Source organism: Diabrotica virgifera, chromosome 9, assembly GCF_917563875.1.
Source record: "Diabrotica virgifera virgifera chromosome 9, PGI_DIABVI_V3a".
Classification (NCBI taxonomy): domain Eukaryota; kingdom Metazoa; phylum Arthropoda; class Insecta; order Coleoptera; family Chrysomelidae; genus Diabrotica; species Diabrotica virgifera.
The window spans coordinates 41,232,210-41,258,374 of record NC_065451.1 but is presented as its reverse complement, the minus strand read 5'-3'; the positions used below and the strand labels follow the sequence as shown (position 1 = coordinate 41,258,374).

At 34.7% G+C, this 26,165-nt stretch overlaps 1 protein-coding gene across 2 annotated transcripts in view; it reads left to right on the top strand.

Annotated features, from left to right (window-relative positions):
• LOC114333745 (brefeldin A-inhibited guanine nucleotide-exchange protein 1) overlaps positions 1 to 26,165 on the top strand; it is a 130,895-nt gene that overhangs the window by 87,572 nt on the left and 17,158 nt on the right. For both annotated transcript variants that reach the window (XM_050662564.1, XM_050662565.1), the window contains 5 exons: positions 3,780 to 4,051; positions 6,685 to 6,937; positions 16,174 to 16,449; positions 20,996 to 21,203; positions 25,083 to 25,474. In XM_050662564.1, the coding sequence (XP_050518521.1) occupies positions 3,780 to 4,051; positions 6,685 to 6,937; positions 16,174 to 16,449; positions 20,996 to 21,203; positions 25,083 to 25,474 (1,401 nt within the window). The remainder of the gene's footprint in view (positions 1 to 3,779; positions 4,052 to 6,684; positions 6,938 to 16,173; positions 16,450 to 20,995; positions 21,204 to 25,082; positions 25,475 to 26,165) is intronic.

Here is a 26,165-nt window from a genome sequence, read left to right as displayed (position 1 = left end):
TTAACCTATTCTCTCTCATTTTGGCATCAATTGGTGCCACACCTAGACTTCCCCTAATATACTCATTTCTAATTTTATCCTTCTTTGTCACTCCACTCATCCATCTAAGCATTCTCATTTCCGCCACATGCATTCGTTGTTACTCTTTCTTTTTCACTGCCCAACATTCAGTTCCGTACATCATAGCTGGTCTTATGGCTGTTTTATAGAATTTTCCCTTCAGCTTCAGCTTTTTCTGTCACAACACATAACTCGCTTCTTTCCACTTCATCCATCCAGCAATAATTCTACTGCATGCATCTCCATCGATTTACTCTGTAATACCGATCCCAGGTACTTGAAACTATTGCTTTTTACAATCAGTTCACCATCCAAAGATACCATTTTATTTGTAGTAACTCCATCTTTAAATGAACATTCCAAATACTCTGTTTTTGTCCTACTAAGTTTTAAACCTTTTTCCTCCAGAGCTTGGCTCCACTGTTCCAGTTTTTGTTCTAAGTCTCTTTCACTATTTCCTACTAACACGACATGATCAGCATACATTAAGCACCATGGAATGTAGTTTCGCTGTTATCTGGTCCAAAACTAATGAGAATAAATACGGACTAAGCACAGAGCCTTGGTGCAATCCTACTTTCACATGAAATTTATCAGTCTCTCCCTTCTTCTCTTCTTCTTGTGCCACTCCTATCGGAGATTGGAAATCATCAAGGCTACCCTGACTTTGTTTACAGCTGACCTAAAAAGTTCATTAGTGGTGCAGCCAAACCACTCTCTCAAATTCCGCATCTACGACATTCTTCTACGGCCTGGATTCCGTTTTCCTTCTATTTTTCCTTGCATTATATTTTGAAGTAATGCGTATTTATGACCTCTCATCAGGTCACCCAAATACTCGAGTTTTCTTCGTTTTATCGTTAATAAAATTTCTGGGTCTCTTCCTATCCTTCGTATTACACCCACACCTGTCCTAATACTAGTCGTTACTCCCTCATACATATCCCTCACAATCTTTACATATTCACCAGGGACTCCTTTCTTATTGAGTGCCCACCACAGAATCTCTCGAGGAACTCTATCATATGCTTTCTCAAGATCAATGAATACCATATGAGCGTTTGTTTCTTTACTCCTGTATTTTTCCATCAACTGCCTTATAATGAAAATAGCATTTGTTGTTGATCTGCCCTGCATAAAGCCAAATTGATTCTCGGATATTTCGGTCTCTTCACGTATCCGTCTATCAATTACTCTTTCCCATATTTGCATGGTGTGGCTAAGCAGTTTTATAGCCCTGTAGTTTGTACATTGTTGTATATTTCCCTTGTTTTTGTAAACAGGTACCAGTATACTGCTTCTCCATTCGTCTGGCATTTGTCCAACTTCCATAATTCTATTAAATAGGCCTGCTAGCCACCTTGTTCCTGTCTCTCCCAATGCTCTCCATACTTCCGCAGGAATATCATCTGGTCCTACCGCTTTTCCTTTCTTGAGCCACTTCCTCGTTTGTTATTTTGGAGACCATTTCTGCTACTGTCTCCGTTGACTCTACAGGCTGTCTGTCAAATTCTTCATTTAATAAGCTGTCAAAGTACTTTCTCAATCTCTTTTTGATATCCTTTTCGTGAACTAGTATTTTATTATTTTCATCTCGGATACATCTAATCTGATTAAAATCTTTTGCTTTCTTTGCTCTCTGTTTGGCTATATTATATATCTTCGTTTCGCCTTCCCTGGTATCAAGTTGATCGTATAGGTTTGAATACACTTCTACTTTGGCTTTTGCTACTGCTACTTTCGCTTCCTTTTTCGCCACCATATAGTTTTGAAGATCTGTGTCGGATCTGGTTTCTTGCCACTTTTTATATAATTTTCTCTTTTCTTTTATTTTTCCTTGTACAACGTTTGACCACCACCAAGTCTCTTTATCCTCAAACTTTTTTCCTGACGTTTTACCAAGTATTTCAATAGCAGTCTCTCTAATACTACTGGCCATTTTTCTCCAAATTGTATTAGGGCTTCCTTTCATGTTCCAACATATTTTTTCTACTATTCTTCTCCTGAATAGACCTTCTTTCTCACCTTTTAGCATCCACCACTTGATTTTTTGTGGTCCTCTCCGATATTTTTGTTTAGTTTCGCTTTTTACTTCGATGTCCAGAACAAGCAGCTAATGTTGTTGGCTTACTGCCTCACTAACTATTACCTTGCAGTCCCTGCATTCACGTATGTCTTCTTTCCTTATCATGAAGTAGTCTATTTGGGATTGATGTTGTCCACTTTTGTAGGTAATAAGTTGAGTTTCTCTCTTTTTAAAGAATGTGTCAATCGCCATATCCAATACTGTTGCTAATTCAATCATGTCATTTCCAGCTTCATTTCTAGTTCCAAAGCCTAATCCCCCATGTATTGCTTCGTATCCTGCCTTGGCTTGGCCCACATGTGCCTTGAAATCACCTCCTATTATAACTTTCTCCTCTGACGGAATATCACTCAGGACGTCTCGTAATTGTTCATAGAAAGCTCTTCTTTCATTCTCTCAAAGAACTGTTTGAGGAGCATACACACACACAACATTCAATACCTCTTTATCAATTACAAATTTTACTGACATCATTCTATCACTCGTTCTTACAACTTTCACTACGTTATCTTTCATTTCACTATCAGCAATTATACCAACTCCATTTGTAGTGTTACTACTCCCTGTATACCACAATTTGTAACCTTCACCTAGTTCTTGCGCACTTTGACCTTTCCACCTAGTTTCTTGAATACAAGTAATTTGAACTCTTCTTCGTTTGAGCGCATCCACTAACTCCAGACTCTTACCTGTAAGACTACCAAGATTCCACGACTGCACCATGTCTCTCATAATTCTGCCCACTATAACTACTATCGTCAGCGAATGCGAGAATTTGCTTCGATCTATTAAAAATAGTTTCATTATCTAATATTCAATTTTCTGACTGCCTTCTCCAAGGCAATGTTAGAGAGGAGACACACCAGCGCATCCCCTTGTCTTAGACCATTATTAGTGTCAAGGAACGTAGAGTTTTCTCCCTGAATTCTAACGCACGAGCTTACGTTTTGTATTGTTGACATTGTTATGTGCTTTTTAGAGGTATTCTATTTCTTTACATGGGTTTTCGGGCCAAGATTATTTGTCTTTCTTAATTTTTCTTTTTATGAGTTTGTTGATTTCACGTAAAAATATACTTATACAACACGTTTAGTTTTCGATTAGGTATAGGCGACTGAAGGAAGCACTACAAATACAATAGCAATCATGCTACATGGATTCAATCTGTCTACATAATTACACACACACACTCGTAGACCACCACACTTCAATCCAGTGTGATCACAATCAAACATCCCGCTCACTGCGTTTACAGTTCCGGCGAAAGTCTCTTTACTACAGAGCACTTTCACCTCGGCAGGTTCCGATTCATTCCATCGCATAACTGAGTTGAGTTATTTTCAATTCGGTACACTACTACTAGTGGGGTTGCGCCAGTATGGAAACGCGTTCGGTCCTCTGCTGTTGATATCGTTACAGTATATTTAATTTAAAACTAAATATGCTGTATCTAATACAGAAATACTGTGACATCCGGAGCTTGTTGTAGCTTCATATGAAGATAAATGTTGGCTGCAGTAGCAATGGCATTGGTATAGGCTGTAGTACATTTCACACCTTCGTAATAGTGTTATTCTAGATTATCTTTTATTGTTTAAATGTTAAATTATAAATTTTATTTTGTTTTATTTAGGCCCTGGGCACAAACCTTCGGACCCCAGCTCAAGAGAACACATAGGACAAACAAGTTCCCAAAGCGTAGTTGTAGCAGTAGATAGGATATTTACCGGATCGACAAGGCTAGACGGAGACGCTATCGTTGAGTTCGTAAAGGCTTTATGTAAAGTGTCACTGGAGGAGTTAGCGTATGCGGGGCATCCCAGAATGTTTTCCTTGCAGAAGATTGTTGAGATTTCTTATTATAACATGGAGAGGATTAGGTTACAGTGGTCAAGAATTTGGCAGGTAAGTAAGAATCTTGACATCTTAATATTTTGTCATATACGATAGGTTGTCTTTTTAGTTTTGCATATAGCCGTAAAAACAAAAAATATATAGACTTAAAGTACAGTTACGCTGCATATACTAAACGCAACAGCAAGTCACTTACTGTCACTTGCTGTTGCGTTTACTAAATTTCAATTTCCGACTTATCATCGACTTATTTCGTATGCTTTAAATGATGACGCACGGGTAAAGATTCATGGACTCAACTGTACTTTATTGCTTTTCAAAATATCTCACACCAAGATCGATACACTTTTGCATACGTTCAAACCAATTAATAAAACAGTTATTCCAGTCTTCAGCTGACACCTGCAAAATGGCTGTTTTAAAGGCATCGATGGCTTCTTCTGGCGACTGGAATCGTCGCCCACGCATTGAATTCTTGATCTTTGGGAACGTGAAGAAGTCGTTGGAACTTTGGTCGGGGCTATATGGTGGATAGTTTAACAATTCGATGTTTTGAAGCTCCAAAAACTCTATTGTCTTTTGGGCAGTGTGAGCACTTGCATTGTCATGATGTAGGATGATTCGCCGTTTTGTTGCTTTGTCGGAGTTTCGCGATAACTTCTGGTAAACAAACGGTTATATGTATACCAATCAGAAGTAACCGTTCTTCGATCTTCTAGAGCAATTGTTGCCACATTTTGACACAAAAGTTGCGACCATTTTCTTTGACACACTTCGTGGACGGATCGCTTTTTGTTGGTTTTTCCTCATCTTGAAACACTCACACAGCAGATTGGCGTTTATTTTCCGGTTGGTAGAAATAAATTCAAGATTCATCGCCACTAACAATACTATTCAACGGCAAACCAACTTCCTAACACCCATGTTCTTCATGTGGGATTTTTGGATAGAGGTCTTTGAAATGCCCAATGATGCCTCTATCTTCCGGTATGTTACACAGCCGTCATCTTTAATTAACTGACGAACCGCATCAATGTTTTGCCGCGTGACTGATGTTTTGGGTGGACCTGGCCTGTAGTCGGAGAGATAGAAGCGGATTTTGTGCGTGATAAGTAATATGGAAAAACTATACGGGGATATGTTGAATTAGTTGTGTACATGACTTTCACCAACGGCCGGAAACCAGAGTGGGGGCCGAGGGTAGTTATAAGGGGTGAAAGTCGCGTTTTTTATAATTTTTTTTATGACGCTCATGATCGAGATAGTGCACCAAAATTTGGGAATAAGTAGGTCATGACGTAACTAAGTAAAATCTCTAGGGGCGGAACGCTGAGTGGCCGACAAAGGGGTGGGGGTAGGGGTGAATATAAAAAATATAAAGGGTTTTTTTGCGACGTTCGTGATTGAGATAGTGGACCAAAATTTGGGAATAAGTAGATCATGACATTACTAAGTAAAATCCCCAGAGCCGGAAACCAGAGTGGGGGACGAGGGTAGTTATAAGGGTCAAAGTTGCCGTTTTTAATATTTTTTGTTGTGACACTCATGATCGAGATAGTGCACCAAAATTTGGGAATAAGTAGGTCATGACGTAACTAAGTAAAATCTCCAGGGGTGGCATGCTGCGTGGCCGACAAAGGGGTGGCGCAGGGCTGAATACAAAAAATATAAGGGGTTTTTTGCGACGTTCGTGATTGAGAGAGTGCACCAAAATTTGGGAATAAGTAGACCATGACATAACTAAGTAAAATCCTCAGAGCCGAAAACCCGAGGTGGGGGCGAGGGTAGTTATAGGGGGTCAAAATAGCCGTTTTTATTATTTTTTTTGTGACGCTCATGATCGAGATAGTGCACCAAAATTTGGGAATAAGTAGGTCATGAGGTAACTAAGTACAATCTCCAGGGGTGGAACGCTGCGTGGCCGATAAAGGGGTGGGGGTAGGTGTGAATATAAAAAATATAAGGGGTTTTTTGCGACGTGCTAGATTGAGCTAGTGCACCAAAATTTGGGAATAAGTAGACCATGACTTAAGTAAAATCTTCATAGCCGGAAACCAGAGTTGGGGATGAGGGTAGTTTTAAGGGGTAAAAGTCGCAGTGTGTATTATTTTTTTGTGGCCCGGCACAACATTTGTCACCCACGCAGCGTTCCGCCCCTGGAGATTTTACTTAGTATTTCATGATCTACTTATTCCCAAATTTTGGTGCACTATCTCGATCTAGCACGTCGCAAAAAACCCCTTATATTTTTTATATTCACACCTGGCGCCACACAGTGTGCGCCACTAGCGAGAACTACCGTTCTCTGGGATATGATTTACCATCTTTAAGTGGACCATAATTTTAGTTGAACGTTTCGATTTCCAGTTCCATTCTCAAAATACAAATTTTGTTGTGAATTTTTTGTAGAACGTTTCGATTTCCAGTTCCATTCTCAAAATACAAATTTTGTTGTGAATTTTTTGTACCATTTTTGTTTTATACCTTCGTTTTTATTTTTATGATATGGTATACGGCCAGAACCTGGAAATTTTCCCTTAGTTATTATATGTTTTGTACTTAGTCTAATAGAGAGCTTCGAAAAAGACATTACATTTTGGACGCCCTAATTGTAGATAAATTATAAGAAATAATTAAATAAAATAAATCAATAAATTAACTATAACATTTTCTTTTTCATGTAGGTCCTGGGCGAACACTTTAACACTGTTGGCTGCAGTAACAATGAAGAAATTTGTTTTTTCGCCGTCGACAGTTTGAGACAGCTATCGATGAAGTTCATAGAGAAGGGAGAATTTTCCAATTTTCGTTTTCAGAAAGATTTCCTGCGTCCATTCGAGTATATTATGAAAAACAACATATCACCCACTGTTAGAGATATGGTGGTGAGATGTGTGGCGCAAATGGTCAATTCTCAAGCGAAAAATATAAGATCAGGTGAGTCAGTAAATAAGGTACATATACAGGGTGAGTTTTTAGTGCGGGATCGGTCGATAATTCCATTACGGTATAGAATATCGAAAAAAGTTATTTAGAAAAAATGTAGGCAATGATATTCTGCACGCTTGGAAAATATGTCCATTTCTACAGGGTGATCAATAACAGCGTGGTATATCAAACATATAATTTTTTAAATGGGACACCCTATATATTTTTTCATATTTATATTCCCCTTATAATTCTTGTTCATATAATATAGGGTTTTGCATTACTATACAGAGTATTTAACAAGTTATGACTATTTTTATTTCGAAATCCCTATGAGATTAACACCCTGTATATAAAGAAGTAATTCATAGACAATGATTTGTTTTATGTAGTAAGATAAACAATATACTGTAGTTTTTAAATTAGGTCCAATTGAAATCATTGACGAATGTTTGTATACAGGGTGAACTACAAAACCAAATTACGATTTTCTCTATTTTTTTAAATGGATCACCCTATATTTTATTTTTCAAAAATATTGTATTTATTATACTCTTTCATTTTTAAATAGCATTCCCTATATCTAAACTTATTACTTTCGGAGATATTTTTAGTTTTCTTCAACTTTCGGGAATACATTCAATTTTTCTAGTAGAAATAAGTTGGTATTGAATGATAATTAAACAAAATTATTTTTATTCAATAAATCACTAACACAAAATATAAACCATAGCAATATGCAATGAATGTATCAATAAATGTGATATTAAGGAATTATCATATTTCCCTAATATACAAGAATCATACAATTCCTACAAAAAAAATATAGGTATGTTGTGTATAATAAAATTACAAGATTATTTTTATTTAATAAACAACTCACACAAAACATAAATCAAAACAATATACAACTAATTTAATAGTTTTTAGATTATTATATCAACAGCATTCTAAGCCAAGAAGGTTTTAGTAACACATTCCTAATAGCAGATTGTGACCCGCAGGTACTAATAATATAATTTTCATATTAAATTTCATTAATATGCATCAATAAGAAATCCCTACTTTGTTAACACTCAAACTAGGTGATCTATAAATGTTTAAGGTGATATTGTTAGAGATTATGTGATTGGTCCACATTTTTTGACGGTTGAGGTTTTTATACGGCGGTGCTCCAGTTCTTCCAAAATTGATTTTTTTCAAGTGGGGCTATATACAAAACCTTGTGTACCAGAAGCATCCAACAACGCTTGATGATATGAAAAATAGAATAAAAGAAGCTTTTAATAATATTGACTTACAAAAATGTTAGAAATGTGGCTCGGTCATTTGAATATCGGTTACAAAATTGCATAGATGTTGAAAGTGGTCATTTTCAACATTTACTTTAGACTTATATCCTTAACATCACATTAATTGGTACATTCATTAAATTTTGTTATGGTTTATTATTTTTTTGTTAGTTATTTATTGAAGGAAAATATTTGTTATATTATTACATAATACTTATTTGTTAAGTTATTTATATTTATAAGAATAATTGAATGTATTCCCGGCAAATGAAGAAAACTAAAAATATCTCAGAAACTAATAAGTTTAGGTATAGGAGATGCTATATAAAAATGAAAGAGTATCATAAATACAATATTTCAAAAAAATAAAATATAGGGTGATCTATTAAAATAAAAATTGAGAAAATCGTAATTTTGTTTTGTAGTCTAAAAGTGCTTATAAAAATGAATGTTCTACTAAAAAATTCTTGGCTTAGAATGCTGTTGATATACCAATCTAAAAACTGTTACATCAGTTGTATATTGTTTTGATTTATGTTTCATGTAAGTTATTTATTGAATAAAAATAATCTTGTTATATTTTTATATACAATACAAAGTTTTTTTTGTAGGAATTTTACGATTCTTGTATATTAGGGAAATATGATAATTGCTTAATATCACATTTATTGGTATATTCACTGCATATCGTTATGGTTTATATTTTGTGTTAGTTATTTATCTAATAAAAATAATTTTGTTTAATTATCACTCAATACTTACTTATTTCTACTAGAAAAATTGAATGTATTCCCGAAATTTGAAGAAAACTAAAAATATCTCGGAAAGTAATCAGTTTAGATATAGGGAATGCTATATAAAAATGAAAGAGTATATTAAATACAATAATGTTGAAAAATAAAATATAGGGTGATCCATTTAAAAAAATAGAGAAAATCGTAATTTGGTTTTGTAGTTCACCCTGTATACAAATATTCGTCAATGATGTGAATTGGACTTAATTTAAAAACTACAGTATATTGTTTATCTAATAATAATATCGTATGGCATTTTTGCCGGGAAGATCCTTTCGGATAGTTCCAGCGCCAATTACATCTTTACCCCTGTTTCAAGTAACTAGTGTCGATGTACACTAGCCCAGGGGGACCGACGGCTTAACGTACTCTCCGAGGCACGGTGAGACGGCTCGTGTCATTATTGGAAATGAAAATGGTTTGTCTTTGGCAGGGATCGAACCCACGTCTACTGGCGTATGAGGCCAGCGTTTATGCCGTTACCCACGGCCGCTCACTATTGTTTATCTTATTAATATAATAATATTGTTTATCTTATTACATAAAACAAATTATTGTCTACGAATTACTTCTGTATATACTCATACTTTAATCTCATAGTGATTTCGAAATAAAAATGGTCATAACTTGTTAAATACTCTGTATAGTAATGCAAAACCATATATTATATGAACAAGAATTATGAGGGTAATATAAATATGAAAAAATATATAGGGTGTCCCATTTAAAAAATTATATGTTTGATATACCACGCAGTTACTGATCACCCTGTATAAATGGACATATTTTCCAAGCGTGGAGAGTATCATTGCCTACATTTTTTTTAAATAACTTTTCTCGATATTTTATACCATAATGGAGTTATCGACCGATCCCGCACTAAAAACTCACCCTGTATTTACATACTAAGGATTTTCAGTTTTCACTCTATTCCTTCACTCAACCGTTCTCTCCAGTTCTTTCTGTTTTGCCAGTCCCCTTCCTATAGATTTATTCTCTTAATTGCTTCGTCCACTTCATCTCTGAAGGATCTTCGGGGCTGCCTCTCTCCCTTCTTTCTATCGGGCTCCACTCTGTTATTCGATTTATCCAACGATTTTGGTCTGCTCTTCTGACTTGTCCTTCTTCTTAAGGTGCCGAGACCGCTTGTCGATCGTTGGCTCTCATGTTGCCCAGCATATTAACAATCACTGTCTTATTTACAGCCGCACGAAATAGTTCAGTACTAGTTTTCCCAAACCATTTTTGTAGATTTTTAAGCCAAGAAGTTGTACGGCGGCTCACACTTCTTTTTCCTATTATTTTACCTTGCATCACAAGGTGAAGTATGTCATTATTTTTCTGGGTGACGCATTATATGACCAAAGTATTCCAATTTGCGCCTTTTAACCGTGTTCACTACTTCGAAACTGTATTCAAACGTTGCTAAACCCTTTCGTTTGTGACTCTTTCTACCCAACTGATCTTCAGGATACGGCGGTAGACCCACATTTCAAATGCTTCTAGGTTTTTTAAAAGCGATTCTGTCAGGGTCCATGCTTCAACACCGTAAAGTAGCACTGGGAATATATAACATCGACCCATTCTTATGCGAAGTTCCAAATTTAGATCATGACTGCACAGGATTTTCTTAAATTTCATAAAACTTGTTCTTGCTTTGGCAATTCTACTTTTTATTTCTGTACTAGGGTTCCAGCTTTCATTAATATGAGTACCCAGATATATAGTCTGTTCGCTAAACTCAGACGCAACTTTCTAGATATTTTAGTCGGTAATTTTGCCAATTTTAGTAAAATTGGCAACAAATAATTACTAAATAGTTAACGATCACTAAATAGTTAGTAATTTTGCCAATTTTTGCAAAATTGGCAAAAAACAAAAAAATTATCGACTAAAATATCTAGCCAGTTGCGTCTGAGTTTAGCGAACCGACTATACAAGATTACTCACTCGTTCAATTGAGTCATTACCGATTGTTACGTTATAGTTATTATTATTTACGGCTGCCTGTTTACTATTAACCATAAACTTTGTTTTTCTTGCGTTGAGTTTGAGTCCATATATCGCGCAGAACGCCACCATTCGGTTCAATAATGCTTGAAGATGTTCAATTGATCCTGTCACTTATAAGGTGTCATCTGCGTATCTGATATTGTTCATAAGCATGTCATTAATGAGTATGCCCTTTTTGCGTTTTCCAACACTTCATTTAAAATTGTTTCAGCGTAAAGATTAAATAACATTGGTGACAATATACAGCCTTGTCGAACTCCACGCTTGATTTTTACTTCTTCAGAGCACTGATTCCCAACCCTAACACATGCAGCCTGGCCCCAATACAAATTTGCGATTATTCTAATGTCCCCACCGTCCAGACCGGTAGTCTTAAGAATATGTATCATTTTTTCATGGCGAACTTTATCAAAGGCCTTTTCAAAATCAATCGCGCACATGAAAACGTCATGATTTACATCTCTGCATCTTTGAATTAAAACTTGGGTTGCGAATAGTGCATCACGCGTTCCAAGGCCACAGCGAAAACCGAATTGAGTACTTGAGATTCTTTCCTCAATTTTTCTATATGTATTTCCTAAGCCAGTTGTGCGATTTGAGTTATTTTTTAGTATGTTGTAGCCTTATTATTTAAGAATATCGTTGTAATAACATGGTTGCTAGACAAGTAAATGTCATTTTATACCGGGTGTAACAATCATACTGTGTTTTTCCTTAAAGGTTGGAACACGCTGTGGAATATTCTAGCATATATAAAATATTGAAATTAAAACCCAATTGTAGCATTAGGCTTTCTTAACATTTTCTTTTTTGACTCATTCGCTTATGTTGGATAATAAAAAAGTTAGATACTTTAACAACTAGCCATGTTCTTCATCAATACATGGTGTTTCTAAATAAATGCGACAAACTTTAAGGGGTAATTCAAATGCTTCGTTTCCGAGATAGGGATGTTGAATTTTTTCTTAAAAACCGACGATTTATTTATTGCTCTAAAACCGGTTGAGATATTCAAATGAAATCTGGTAGGTTTTAATAGGAAGTTATTGCGCATTTTTTTGACATATTAAGAATTTTATATTCACCATTGGCGTGGATACGCGATATATCTAAAATGTTTATACCCGTATACACGCCAATGGTGAATATAAAATTCTTAATTGTATGTCAAAAAACGCGCAATCACTACCTCTTAAAACTTACCAAATTTCATTTCCATATCTCAACCGGTTTTAGAGCAATAAATAAATCGTCAGTTTGAGAAAGAAGAAAATATTGAACATCCTGTATCACGGAAACGAAGCATTTGAGGACATATGTTTATAAAGCAAACGGTCATTAATTTTTCATGCCAAATTACCCCTTAAAGTTTGTCGTATTTATTTAGAAACACCCTGTACTGATGACGAACGTGGCCAGTAGTTAAAGTACCTAACTTTTTTATTATCCAACATAAGTGAATGAATCAAAAAATAAAATGATAAGAAAGCCTAAGCCTACAATTTCAATATTTTATATATGCTATAATATTCCACAGGGTGTTCCAAACTTTAAGGAAAAAACACAGTATGATTTTTACACCCGATATAAAATGATATTTACTTGTGTAGCAACAATATTATTACATCGATATTCTTAAATAATAAGGCTACAACATACTAAAAAATCACTCAAATCGGACAACTGGCTTAGGAAATAAGAGACATCAAACATGTCCCATTTTTGAGGTGTTCCTTTCATTTTGCCGGTGTGTGTATTTCGGTACAATTTTTATTATAATCGCTTGTACCATAATGATTTATTTTTAAGTAAGTGGCTGCACTTTAAAAATACTTTTTATAACTCAATCCGATATTTTTTGGTTATTACAAAATTCTTTGTGTAAAAATTAAGTAAGAAACTTAATAACAATGTGATAAAACAAAAAACAGTGTCACATAGTCACATGATAATTTATAATGTGGGAAACCATTTGTTGGCTATTTCATGCAAATTGGGAGTTGTCATAAAGTATTAAACATTGGTGTCTATTTTTTTGAAGGTATACAAATCTTCAAGTCATGGGAAACACACTGTGGGCGTGGCATAGCTAACATTTCATTGGCTGGTTCACCTGCTTAACTCATGGTTAATAAAATGTATTAAAAAACAGGGATTTTAAAATTGTTAGATTGGTTTGCCCCATTCTCATTGCTTCAATGTAGTGAATACGAACATTTTCATTAAATTTGATCATTGAGTTGCTCTGGATATCTATGAATTAACTCTAGCGCCATGCCATAAGTTGTTTTATTTATATTCTGTATTGGTTCCATTATTTTCAACCCAGATTCAATAGGATTATTTGAATCAATTCCTATCTTTAGTATTTTTAAGGAACTGATAAAGTTTTCCTTTTTTAAAGTTCCCAAATGGTAGTTAATTATTGGAAGTGTTATCCACAGCGATGCAATGGAATTAGCACCCAAAATTATCTGTGACTCACCACTGATAACTTTCACAGCTGACATGTGGGGTAGTTGCATGAACTCTAGTTGTACTTTATCATCATTAATCGATTGTTGGGGATTCCCTGCCATGAAACTGTCAATTACACTTATATTCGATAAAAAGTTCAACCACTCAGCTTCACTAAATAAAACACGATCTTGTTTGTTAACACATAAAAACTATCGGTTCAAAATTTAATTCATGTGCTAGGCAAACAGAAACAAATTTTGAGTTCGATGGGTTCAGGTAAAACCGGCGTTCACAAAGGAATACGTTTCGAAATATAGCATTCATTTTGGAATTCTGATCTATGTCTACAAATTTCGGCTTCTTATACACGGTTTTCCTGCCCTTCCCCTACTCTATCCATTGCCACCACTTCTCGATGTTTCGTGTCAAGACTTGTTAAAAACACTGTGAGTAAGACTATTGGTCGAATGCTATTTTGTAGACCGGATATTGTCCAGACATGCCCCCCCCTTGCACTATTACGTCACTCACTCCTCATTTTTGAAGTTATACTTCTTTACGCGCGATATGAGGGTGAATTTTTATATGTTAAAACGTACCATCCGGGCGCATGCGCATTATAACTTTGTTCTGATTGGATGTTCAAATGACATGTCAAAAATTATCCAATATGGCAGCTGTAGCACAGCTGTGGTGTGGACGGTTGACGGTTTGGTTATGTATGGTTGTTGCGTTTTAAAATTTGTGGGAAGAGAAACAGCAAAGGTTAGTTAATAGTTATACTCCTTTTTTGAAGTTATACTTTAGACGCGATTTCATTGAGGGTGAAATTTTAGTAATCTGCGCACACAGGCAGTATGGAGTTCGTTACTAAATGTTTTAATTTATGTATTTATCACTCCAGAAAAGGTGTGGAAAGAATATCTTAGTGTTTTTAAATATATTTTTCTACAAACGTGTTAAAAATGCAATTTATAGCACTCCATAGGAGCGTTAAAAATGCTAATTTTAAGGCACTGCAGTTAAAAGTGAATTGTCAAATTGTGAAATGTCAAAATATTTATATTTCATTTAGTAACATTAATAGATATTAATAATACCTATTTTCGAATGTTTCTTCTAAAATTTAGGAATATATTAATTTTATAATACATTTAAGTATGTAGTAATTTTCTTTACAATTTTTACTCACCAATTTGTTTTGTTTATACCTAATATCGCCGTTGTCTAGCAAGTGTCTGCGTAGATTAGCGGTATGTGTATTTAGCTACGGTACCTGTACAAGTACCTGTTAGTACTTGGTTCGATTCCCACATCAGGAAATTTTTTTTGTTTATTATTAATGGTTATTGACATCTTAGGCTATTATTATATGGACTTATAAATGATTAAAAATAATTAAAAATAATTAAAATAATTAATCGGAATGTTGCCCAACTATTTACCGGGTTGCAAATTTATAATAATTGCCTATTTCAAAATTCACTTTTGAAATGAATTTTTCTTATGCACAAATGCAATTTCAGATTTCTTATTCATTACAATAGTTCACAAAATTTCCTGACATTCTCACGAATCCAACGCACCAAACTGCATTAAAATCCGTCTTACTGCTTTTTGTGCTTCAATGCCTCGACTAATTCGGCCAGAGATCGAGAGGTCGTGAGTTCGAATCCAGTGCAATCCTATACTTTCTTTTATTTTTTTGAAAGCGGTAAGCACAAAATTAGTTTGGTGTTTAAAAAAAAATTAAAACAAACTGTTTAAAGTATATTTATTTTTAAGAAATCATATAATAGAAGTATAACTTCTTACGTGCGTACAAAGTACACACATATTCTTTTTTGGATACAGTATATATCATGTATTCCCCCACTCTATTTTTTAGATCACCCTATTACTAAATGTTGTCTATACTAACTATCTATCTATCCAGGTTATTGACCTCCTCCTCATTTTGGTAATACCATATATCACTACTAGCATAATTAGAGAAGTTGCCCGTTTAATTTAGTGATACCCTGCGCGCCAGAGAAAACGGGCGGCTCATTGCTCCTTTTTGATGTCTTGAATTTTCTAAACCTGTTGTCCGATTTAAGTGATTTTTTTAATATGTTATATCATTATTCTTTAACAATATCGCTGTAAAATATTGTTGCTAAACAGGTAAATTTTCATTGTATACCGTGTGGACCAATCAAACAGTGTTTTTTTTCTCAAATTTTGCAACACCCTGTGGAATATTCTAACACTTATAGAATACTGAAATTAAAACCCAACTATAGCCTCAGGTTTTCTTAACATTCTGTTTTTTTATTCATTCGCTTATGTTGGATAAAAAAGTTTGGAGGTACTTTAACAACTAGCCATGCTCTTCATCAGTACAGGGTGTTTTTAAATAAGTGCGACAAACTTTAAGGGGTAATTTTGCATGAAAAAATATTGACAGTTTGCTTTATAAACATTTGTCCACAAACGCTTTGTTTCCGATATACGGGATGTTGAAATTTTTCTTACAAATGGCGATTTATTATTAATAGAATTAAGAGTATTAATAGTATTAATACAATTAAGAATTTTATATTTGCTATTGGCGCGCAAACGGGTAATATGGCCCGTATTTCTCCCGTTTATAATACTATTTAAATGTTATGTATCAATACTATTTAAATTTATTTTGAACCAGGTTGGAAAAACATTTTCTCCGTCTTTCATCTAGCAGCAGGTGATCAGGAGGAGGGAATAGTCGAATTGGCGTTTCAAACCACTGGTAAAATCATTATGGAGTTGTACGAAAAGCAGTTTCCTACGATGATCGATTCCTTCCAAGACGCTGTCAAATGCCTGTCAGAGTTCGCCTGCAACGCGAGGTTTCCGGATACCAGCATGGAGGCTATTAGGCTTGTAAGAGCTTGTGCCTGCAGTGTTAACGGTGCCCCCCACTTATTTGCTGAACATGGAGGTAAGTATATCTTTACCGTTCTATATCCGAACTTTGATATACATTGTGTTTGGTAAATAATGGGCCATAGCTTAACCTTAGATTCCTGAGCTTAAAATAGGTCGATTTAAGTTAACTTACCTTGGTACGAAAGTTGATAATAACCGAAATACAGGGTGTCAAAGTTAAACTTTTATTTTGTTTATTCTTGAATATTTCCTGACAGACATGGAATAACAACACGAAATTTGGTAGGTGGGGAGTTTTTGGGACGAGAAATCTAATTTCGTCACTAAAAATTATTTATTACTCAGAGGGCGCATACCTCTTTCAGCGCTCATTTAATACGTTCATTTTTTTGATTCCCCACTCTACATACTTTTTGAGTCAAAACTTTTATTCTCTTAAAGAAAATACAATGAAAAAGATGAATTATATTTGAAAATCTTTGTTATCATAAAAAAGAACCATTCTTCGATGGTACGACCCTGTTTCATTATATCGCCTCACCTTGCGACTGATGCTGGATTGATGTCTTCCTAACAAACTTACAACGTATCGCATTGAATATCCTTCATCTAGGAGAGTGGATGCTCGCACTGCCTCCTCCATTGACAAATTTCTTTGGCGGTTTATTTTTTTATTTGATTTTTATGCAAATGAACTTCCAAACATGCATGTGATGAAACATATCACAATAAAAAGTTGTAACTCACTTTTAGTCTAAAACGAAGTTTAATACAAATTAAAACAAGACTCTTATTAGCTTACATAACAACTGTCACTGTCAAGCAAGGTCCGTAGGCAACTGGTCGTACAGTAAATTATCAATAAATAAAGATTACTGAGAAAAATATGAGTGGTGCGTTAATTGTGTCCAGGAGTTTATTTTAACATCAGGAATCTAAGGTTAAGCTATGGCCCATTCATTGCCAAACACCCTGTATAAAAACTACTTTAAATACGTAGATAGGTAACCTTTTATACGTAGATAATATTATGTATATATTGTGCTCTTTCCATCTGTCTCTGTCTTATGCGACTTAGACGGCTTAGAAGGTAAGGAGACGACGAATAAAGGAGACGAAAGGGACTCTACAATATGCAGTCACATTCCGTCTATTCGTCTAAGAAAAATTCCAACGAAAGTTGGTTCCGTGTATTCAAAATAAGAGGAAAATTAAAAATTAAAGACAGCTTATGTTTCATTTAGGTTCAGAGATGATCCACAATCCCCATTGAAGAGTTGGTTCAACAAAATCATTTTTTAAATTGTGGCTTATTACCGATTTAGAATAATAAACCCCATAAGTCCGTATGGGGATGGTGGATCATCTCATTTTACTCATATTTGGATATGGTGAACTGGAATGTGACTGCATATTGTGGAGTCCCTTTCGTATCCTTTAATCGTCGTCTCATTGCCTTATAAATTATAAAAGGCAGAGATTAAGGATGTTACCAGAAGGTGTTTCCACGAGATTTTTTAGATTTATTGTCAACGAAAACATTTCGTTTATAAATTCGCAAAAGTCTGTGTGTTATTGCGTTGCCGCTCCTGCAATACTCAGATCAGATTTATCGATGGATTCTTATGTAGTTTTTTCTTCTGAATCCAAATCTGAAAACGGCATTTCGATATTTCTAACCGTCTTCGAGATAATCGACCTCAAAGTCTAAAATGTGACGTCACAATCGTTTTATTTTCTGCCGACACACTACACGTCCAGCTGAAATCGTTGCTATTAAGTAGGCTAGTTTTTTAATCTCGATTTGTTAAGCAAAGCATAGGTTATTTACATTTGAGTTTGACACTTCGTGAATGTCAAACTAAATTTTAAATTAAGTATTAATAAAACATCAATGACATTTGATAGTGAATTTAATTATTATGTAAAATAAATAAGATGTTCAAAAATACAATTTGAGTATATTTTAAAAGCAATAATTTATTAACAGCTTTAAAAAGGTTTATACGAGTATACGGGCTCCCCTTTATGATAAATGGACTGTTCCATTTGCTATGAAATTAAAATATAGTCGGTTTGCTAAACTCGAGACAACTGGCTAGTGATTTTAGTAGGTATTTTTTTTTGTTTTTTGCGAATTTTGCCAGAATTGGCAAAATGACTAATTATTTAATTATTACTAATTATTAAATTATTACTAATTAGTAATCATTTTTTTTGCCCAATTGGCAAAATTATTGACTAAAATCACTAGCCAGTTGTGTCTGAGTTTAGCGAACCGACAGTATATGAAATAATATTGTTGGGTATAAAAAATTATGGTCTGATATGTGCAATTACATCCTTCTAATGGAAAAAAATATTTGAAGATTTTTCTCAAATTATGGATACCAACAACATTTTCATTTATAACTCTTTTATTTTTAATTTGACGAAGAAAAGTTATTCTTCATAAAAAGCTCTTCATGTTCTAAGATTTATGATGCAACCATCATATATAAAATTTTATTAATTTTATACGAGGTATATAAAAAATATGAATTTCGATCAAGAGTAAACTACCTTTATAGTTCATAACATTTAAATTATAATGATATAATTGCACATTAAAACATAATTATTAAATCTAAACTACTTTTCATAATAGCAATTTTCCATATTATGAATTAAAATACGTAAATAAACAAAGTTTTCGTTATGATAATGCTCGCATTTTCAGCTTGTTTAAATCTGGGACTTCCATTTCTCTAATAGATGTCGCTACAGCGTTCAATACGCAAAATTATTTTTGTAATTATGCTTAAATAGGCAGCATGGTTTCGATTCGGAGGTATTCATGTAGCCCCACTGAAGAAGTCTGGAGAGACCGAAACGGACATATGGGGTGTAGCCAGCCTAGACACGTTAAATTAAATAAACAAAAAAGTATTTGCCATAACGCTATTTGTGTAAAATATTAAGTAGCGTTAAATAAAAAAATATATTAAAACAATGTAGTTATGTAGGTCATGGGCGTGATGTTCTTTTGTACTACTTTTCGGGATGCCCCGGTAAGCTACGGTCTTCAGAGATTAAAGGGGTGGGTTTTTAAAATAACATTTATAATTAAAAGATATTATTGGGCGCCATTAATAACTGAAAATAAGAATACTGCAATGTGCTTATCCAAAATTAAAGAAAGTTACTTGCAATGTCGTTCCATTTGATGTAGGTTGGTACTTACCATTGCGGTCGTAAATTTGTCTGTACTCCTCTCCAACCCTAAGGATAAGAGATGAAGTGTGCAAAAGAAAAAATACTACTGAAAGTTATAACATAGTAGTCGTTTATTAAAAAAATTAAGAAAGTAAAAATGAATTGAAATGATTTAGTAAAATTAAGTCCTTTGCGAGTATGATTGTTCGAAAGAAAGAATGAACAGTTTATTATTATGAGTACCTGGTGACCTGGACTGCATTGATGATTAGAGCTAACATGGATCTGGTTTAGCTCAACTGGAACTGTTGTTGCCCAACACTTTCCACTTAACACTTTACAATTGTTTGAACTAGAGTACTATTTCACAACATTTTATAATATGAGAATAAAATTCCAAAGTTTTTGTTTTATTTTAGCAAAAAGGTAACTGCTAAGTATTGACTGTTATTGGAAAATTCCACATTGGAACGATGTAAACACTGTTCAATTGAACATAGTAAAATTTTGTTTCAAAAAAATTAGTTTTTTATCTTATTATAAAGTTGGAGAAACTCGCTCCGCGAACTTGTATTAATTTTTTCTTAAGAACAACTTAACGAATCTATTCCTTCTAATACACTAGACAACTAGACACAACACATACTATCGTGGTATTCACTATAACCAACATTTGTTTTCTCACCAAGAAAACATACTGAATAGGAGATCACTCCATCTGATAACTCACAAGACCCAATTCGGTCCGCGACTCTACACTCTCGTAGCTAGATCTTGACTTCTCGTTCTCGTCCCAATTTTAAGACAAGATTCCTTCTCTCAAAACTCAGAATTTACCGCCCATTCTGGCTATCACCAGATCTTATCCAATCAAAAGAAACCAGAAATTTCTTCTGCCAATAAAATAGCTAGAGTATGTTCCCAAGAACATCCCACTAACAGTTGTAAACCAATAAGAAAATACCCATTATCCGTAAACAGTTTGTTCGGTTCTCACCAAAATGCTAGCTCAGCTCTAATGACTAATCTTGAGAATTCAAAGACACTTGAGAATTTGTGTAAACATTCTGGCTCTAAAATAAATAAAACTCAGACTCTCGTCTCGAAAAATCATTAAATCTCTTTGATAATTAGCCGAAGATAAACAAATGCTCTACTTGATACTTGAACGGCAAACGAAAAATATATTATATCATATACAGACCGTGGTACATGTAAAAAAATCTCGCGGTATAACACATGCGTTTAATTTATTCGTCACTACAGGATCGGACCTGATATATTTATACGACGATAAACTGAAACCGTTACAGGGGATGGTGGATCATCTCTGAACCGAAATGAAACATAAGCTGCCTTTAATTCATTTTAATATTTACTAATTTCTTTCTTTTTGTTTTTAGGTCTTGAAACTGATATAACCGTGTCGGAGGATGATAGAGTTTGGGTACGTGGTTGGTTCCCACTTCTATTTTCCCTCTCTTGTGTCGTCAATCGATGTAAACTAGACGTGAGAACTCGAGCCCTCACGGTACTTTTTGAAGTAATCAAAACTTATGGAGATACCTTCAGCCCTCATTGGTGGAAAGATCTTTTCAAAGTTTTATTTAGGTTAGATTTGGTTATGTTATTAAACTAAAAGTCAAACAAGGAATGCACGTCATAGATTTAATGACATCATAACCCACCGGTACAAACTGCACGGCAAACAAATTTAACAAATTTTTCTTCATATACTAGTTTTTTCGCTACCGTCAAGTTTAACGGAAAAGCGCTGTTGCCAAATAAAAAACATATATGTAATTACCACAGCAGCTATCGGCAATACTGTTTCTCTTTGCCTTTAAGAGTGTGAAACAAAGATAACTATCTGTACTATAAGTGTCAAACTGACATTGTCCTAAAGAAGTTTATGTAAGATTTTTGTTTATTTTTTTTCTTCTTTTATGGCCTTTGGGAGCTGTGCCAATTTAGCCAGCAACATTTCGTAAAATTAACGCCTAACTAAACCTACCACACAACAAAACTATTCGAATCTAATCGATCAATCAAGGATAGGGAAGGGAAAGTGAAGTTGGTTAAAAAATAAACTGTCATTAAAATATAAACTAAACAAATAAAATATAATTTGAAAACATTAATTTTACATTATATTTAACCTCCAATATTATGACAGATGTCAGTTACCATTTACTATCTCACCAAATATAATAATGACGTCATATAAACTCATCACTAATTATAGCCAATGAAATGGTTGCTGTAATGAGAATGGCATTTTTCAAATGGGGTTTTCAAATTTAGAATATGGCAACAAGGGGAAAATTACGTGTATTCCTTATTGTTTGGACTTTTCCTATACTGATTATTGTGTTAAATCACATTATTTGACGAGTCCATGGGATAGAAGGGACATGTCAAAATATTTGTTGATATTTATATAATATTGAAAAAATCTCAGTCATGTACATAAAATAAAATACAGAAACTAATGAACATATGATCCGGTAAGAAGAAAGTGGCGTAAGTCATAGAATTTCCAAAAGCGAAGTAAACAACAGAAAATGAGCAGAAAACTTTTAGAAAACCAAAAATGAATATAATGTATTCAATGTGCCAATAATGTAACACTATTCACGTTAAATGTCCAATAAAATACATTGTTTTTACAGATCCAAGTCGTTATCATTGAATTAATCTTGCTCATGTTAGTTAAAGTAGCCATGTGAATCTAGTCCAATTTTTTGTAGTGCACTTTATATGAATGAAGTAGACTTCATATATCTAGATTAGATTGACCACGTAAATGTAGAGATTTTTCAATTATTTGTATTGCAATATCGTTTTATTTGATTTTTTTTTTCAAACAATTTTAACAAACCACTGTCTTTCAGAACAATAATAAACGATCGTATTCCTCAAATATGACTAAAACTGACTTGTTCCACTGTCATTTTCACCGGCTCAGATCATCATCTGATGAATGTTTTTACAGAAATCCTTGATACTTATCAAGAAGACTCGAGGGAAACTGCTCAGTGGGCAAATTAGGGATGGCGTATTGCCTGGAAGTCCAATATATGAGGGACAATATACGTAGAGGGTAGAATTCTCTCTTAAAACGGTACCTTGTCGTCTTATACAGAAGATCGAGTACATTCTGGACAACCAAGAGATAGTGCTAGATGCATTTCTCGATGAGAAAATCAAAAGAACGATTCGGTTGAAAGGAATTAGCTAGGCTAAAGGCAGTTAGATAGATTGCAAACTGAGGAGCCGTGTGATATACACTTAACTGAGGGATGCAGTATCAGCACAATACATTTAGAATCTTATCTCGTCCCTTGTGGATCTGTTCGTTGATGGGTTGATAGCTACTATTACAAAAATGCAAAGGGTTGATAGTCCAATGTCATTGGTTTCCGAGTCATACAAAATGCAAATGTACAGATTTTTTTGACCAGGAGTGTATTTGTTAACGGGATAACCCCAATAACAGTAAACTTCTTCTTCTTTAGGTGCCGTGTCTGTATTCAGACGTTGGCCGTCATCATGTTTACAATTTCTTGAAATCTCTCTCTATCGGCTGCTGCGCGAAATAATTCTTCTACTGTGCATCCACACCATTGTCTAATATTACGCAGCCATGAAAGTTTCTTTCGACCAATCCGTCTCTTTCCCTCCACTTTTCCTTCTATTATAAGGCGAAGCAGATGGTATTTAGGTCCTCTAATTATATGGCCGAAGTATTATGTTTTTCTCCTCTTTATGATGCTTATGAGCAGACGTTCTGAATTCAGCATTTGAAGAACATCTTCATTGGAAGTGTGCGAAACCCACGATATATTTAGGGTTCGTCGATAGCACCACAATTCGAATGCTTCTATTTTGTTTAGCATTGTGGTTTTTAACGTCCATGTCTCACAACCATACAATAGGATAGACCACACATAACATTTCAACACCTTTCGAATATTCATAGACAGGTTTCTGTTACATAAAACTGGTTTCCAGGTCATAAAAGCCTTCCGTGATATTTCGATCCTAGTTATTATCTCTTCATCAGAGTCACAATTTACATTTAACCAGCTGTCAAGGTACTTGAAATGATTTACCTGTTCTAACTCCTCTCCATCAAGAGAAAGCTGACCTTGATCTATATTAATCTTTCCAACTGCCATCCACTTTGTCTTTGAAATGTTGATTTTAAGGCCTCTCCGATATCTTGCTTCACTGAATAGATTTAGTAGTGTCTGAAGAACTTGTAAATTTTCAGCAAGAATGGCTGTATCGTCAGCGTATCTAATATTGTTGATTACTTCTCCGCCTAGCCTTACTCCCTCTTGTCTGTCATCCAAAGCCTCCCTAAAGATTTCTTCAGAGTACAGATTAAAAAGGGTGGGTGATAAAACACAACCTTGTCGTACTCCACGTTTTATCGGCAGTTTTTCAGTAGGACTGTCTCCAATTTGGATAGAGCCTACTTGATTGTAATATAAGTATTTCAGCAATCTTATATTGTAGTGGTCAAGTCCTGCTGCCTGCAGGCAATCGAAAAGTGTATCATGTTGTACTCGGCCGAATGCCTTCTCGAAGTCGATGAAACAAACATAAACGTTCTTTCGGAATTCACAACTTTTTTGTAATAGAACGCGCATACAAAATAGTGCTTCTCTAGTTCCTAGACCATTTCTAAATCCAAATTGCTTATTACCCATTCTAGTTTCGCACAGAAGGAATACTCGGTTTTGTATAATACGTAAAAGTATCTTAAGTGTGTGACTCATCAAACTTATTAGTCTAAAATCGCTGCATTTGGTGGGCCTGCTTTTCTTTGGTAATGTTATAAACAGTGACTCCAACCAATCATCTGGTATTTTTCCTTCGTTGTAAATTTTGTTAAAGAAAGTAGTCAAGTAGGTAATGTTTTCCTCATCTAAAAGTTTAAGTAGCTCAACAGGGATTTGATCTGGTCCAGGTGCTTTATTGTTTTTGGCTTGTTGTATTGCTTTTATGACTTCTGACTTCGGTATACTGGGACCTCTGTCTAATTGGTTGTCACAAGTATTATTTGGAGTATTTTTTCGAGAAGCATCGTCAAAAAGGTCACTGATGTGTCTATCCCATTCTTTGCAATGTTGTTCGTGATCACAAATTTTTCCGTCTGCGGTTTTAAGTACGTGAGCATTTTTCTGTTTTCTAATTCCGGAAGTATATTTAAGTTTCTTGTGGAGGTTGAAAGTGTCATGCTTTTTTTGGAGGTCTTCTATTTCTTTACATGAATTCTCGAGCCAGGATTCTTTGGCCTGTTTAATTTTTCTTTGTATGAGTTTGTTGATTTCACGGCATTTGATAATATTTCTATTTTTGTATTTTCGTCGAACTTCCATCAGGTTTACAACAGTAAACTACAATAAATAAATAAAACTATTCTAGATTCACTTTACTTTAAATAAGTATTAAATAATTACCTTTAAAACTTTCTTTTAGGATATTCGATAACATGAAACTTCCCGAAAAACAGCCCGAAAAAGACGAATGGATGACAACGACCTGCAACCACGCCCTCTATGCTATAGTTGACGTTTTCACACAGTATTACGACGTACTAGGTCCTCTGCTTCTGGAAGAACTGTACTCGCAACTTCATTGGTGCGTTCAACAAGACAACGAACAGCTCGCCAGGTCCGGAACCAATTGTTTAGAGAACTTAGTCAATTCGAACGGTAACAAATTTACGGAAGAGACTTGGGAGAAGACGTGTCAGTGTATGTTAGATATATTTAATTCGACGGTGCCATCTGCTCTGCTGACGTGGAAACCGGAATCTATGAAGACTACGGCTGTGATTGAACAAAATGGCGATATTGGACCTAATAAAGGTATGCTACATCTCTGTCTCTATCTATCTATCTAATTAACCTCCTTCGGATCATCTTTGGACATAGGCTTCCCCAACCCTTTTCCATTCTTCTCTGTCTGTCGCTACAGTTATCCACCTAGAGCCCACGTCTAGAGTTGCACAAGTTTGACTTGAATGTTTGAACTTGACTTGAGTTTGACTTAATTTCAAGTCAAATTCGAATAAATATGTTTTATCCTTGCCTAGGGAATAGCCCGATATTCCTCTACCAGGGCCACAACTGTACTAAATTTTCTGGAGGCCTAGGATGACGATGAATAGCTTTTTTTAGTTCATCCCATAAATTCTCAATAGGATTGAGATTTGGGCTGCAGCGGGCCATTCTAATCTGATCAATCCAACCTCTATTTTATGAGTCAATCAGTGTACTTATTTACAAAAAATGGTACAGCTCTTACAAGAAAAGAGATATTCGGATAATTCAAGAAACAAAATTTTAGTGATGCCTCCGGGATAATATGACAGGACTATGAAACAAAATCAGCTATTCCGTTTTTCCACAGAACTTTTTAAAGTTAGGAGAAAATACAACGCCTCCATTCACCCCTGTATGATGCCATGCAAGCAAAAATTTTTTGTTACCGGAATAATACCAAACGATATCGATACATCGCACCCTCAGTAATAAAAGGTCCTAACTCAAAATTTGT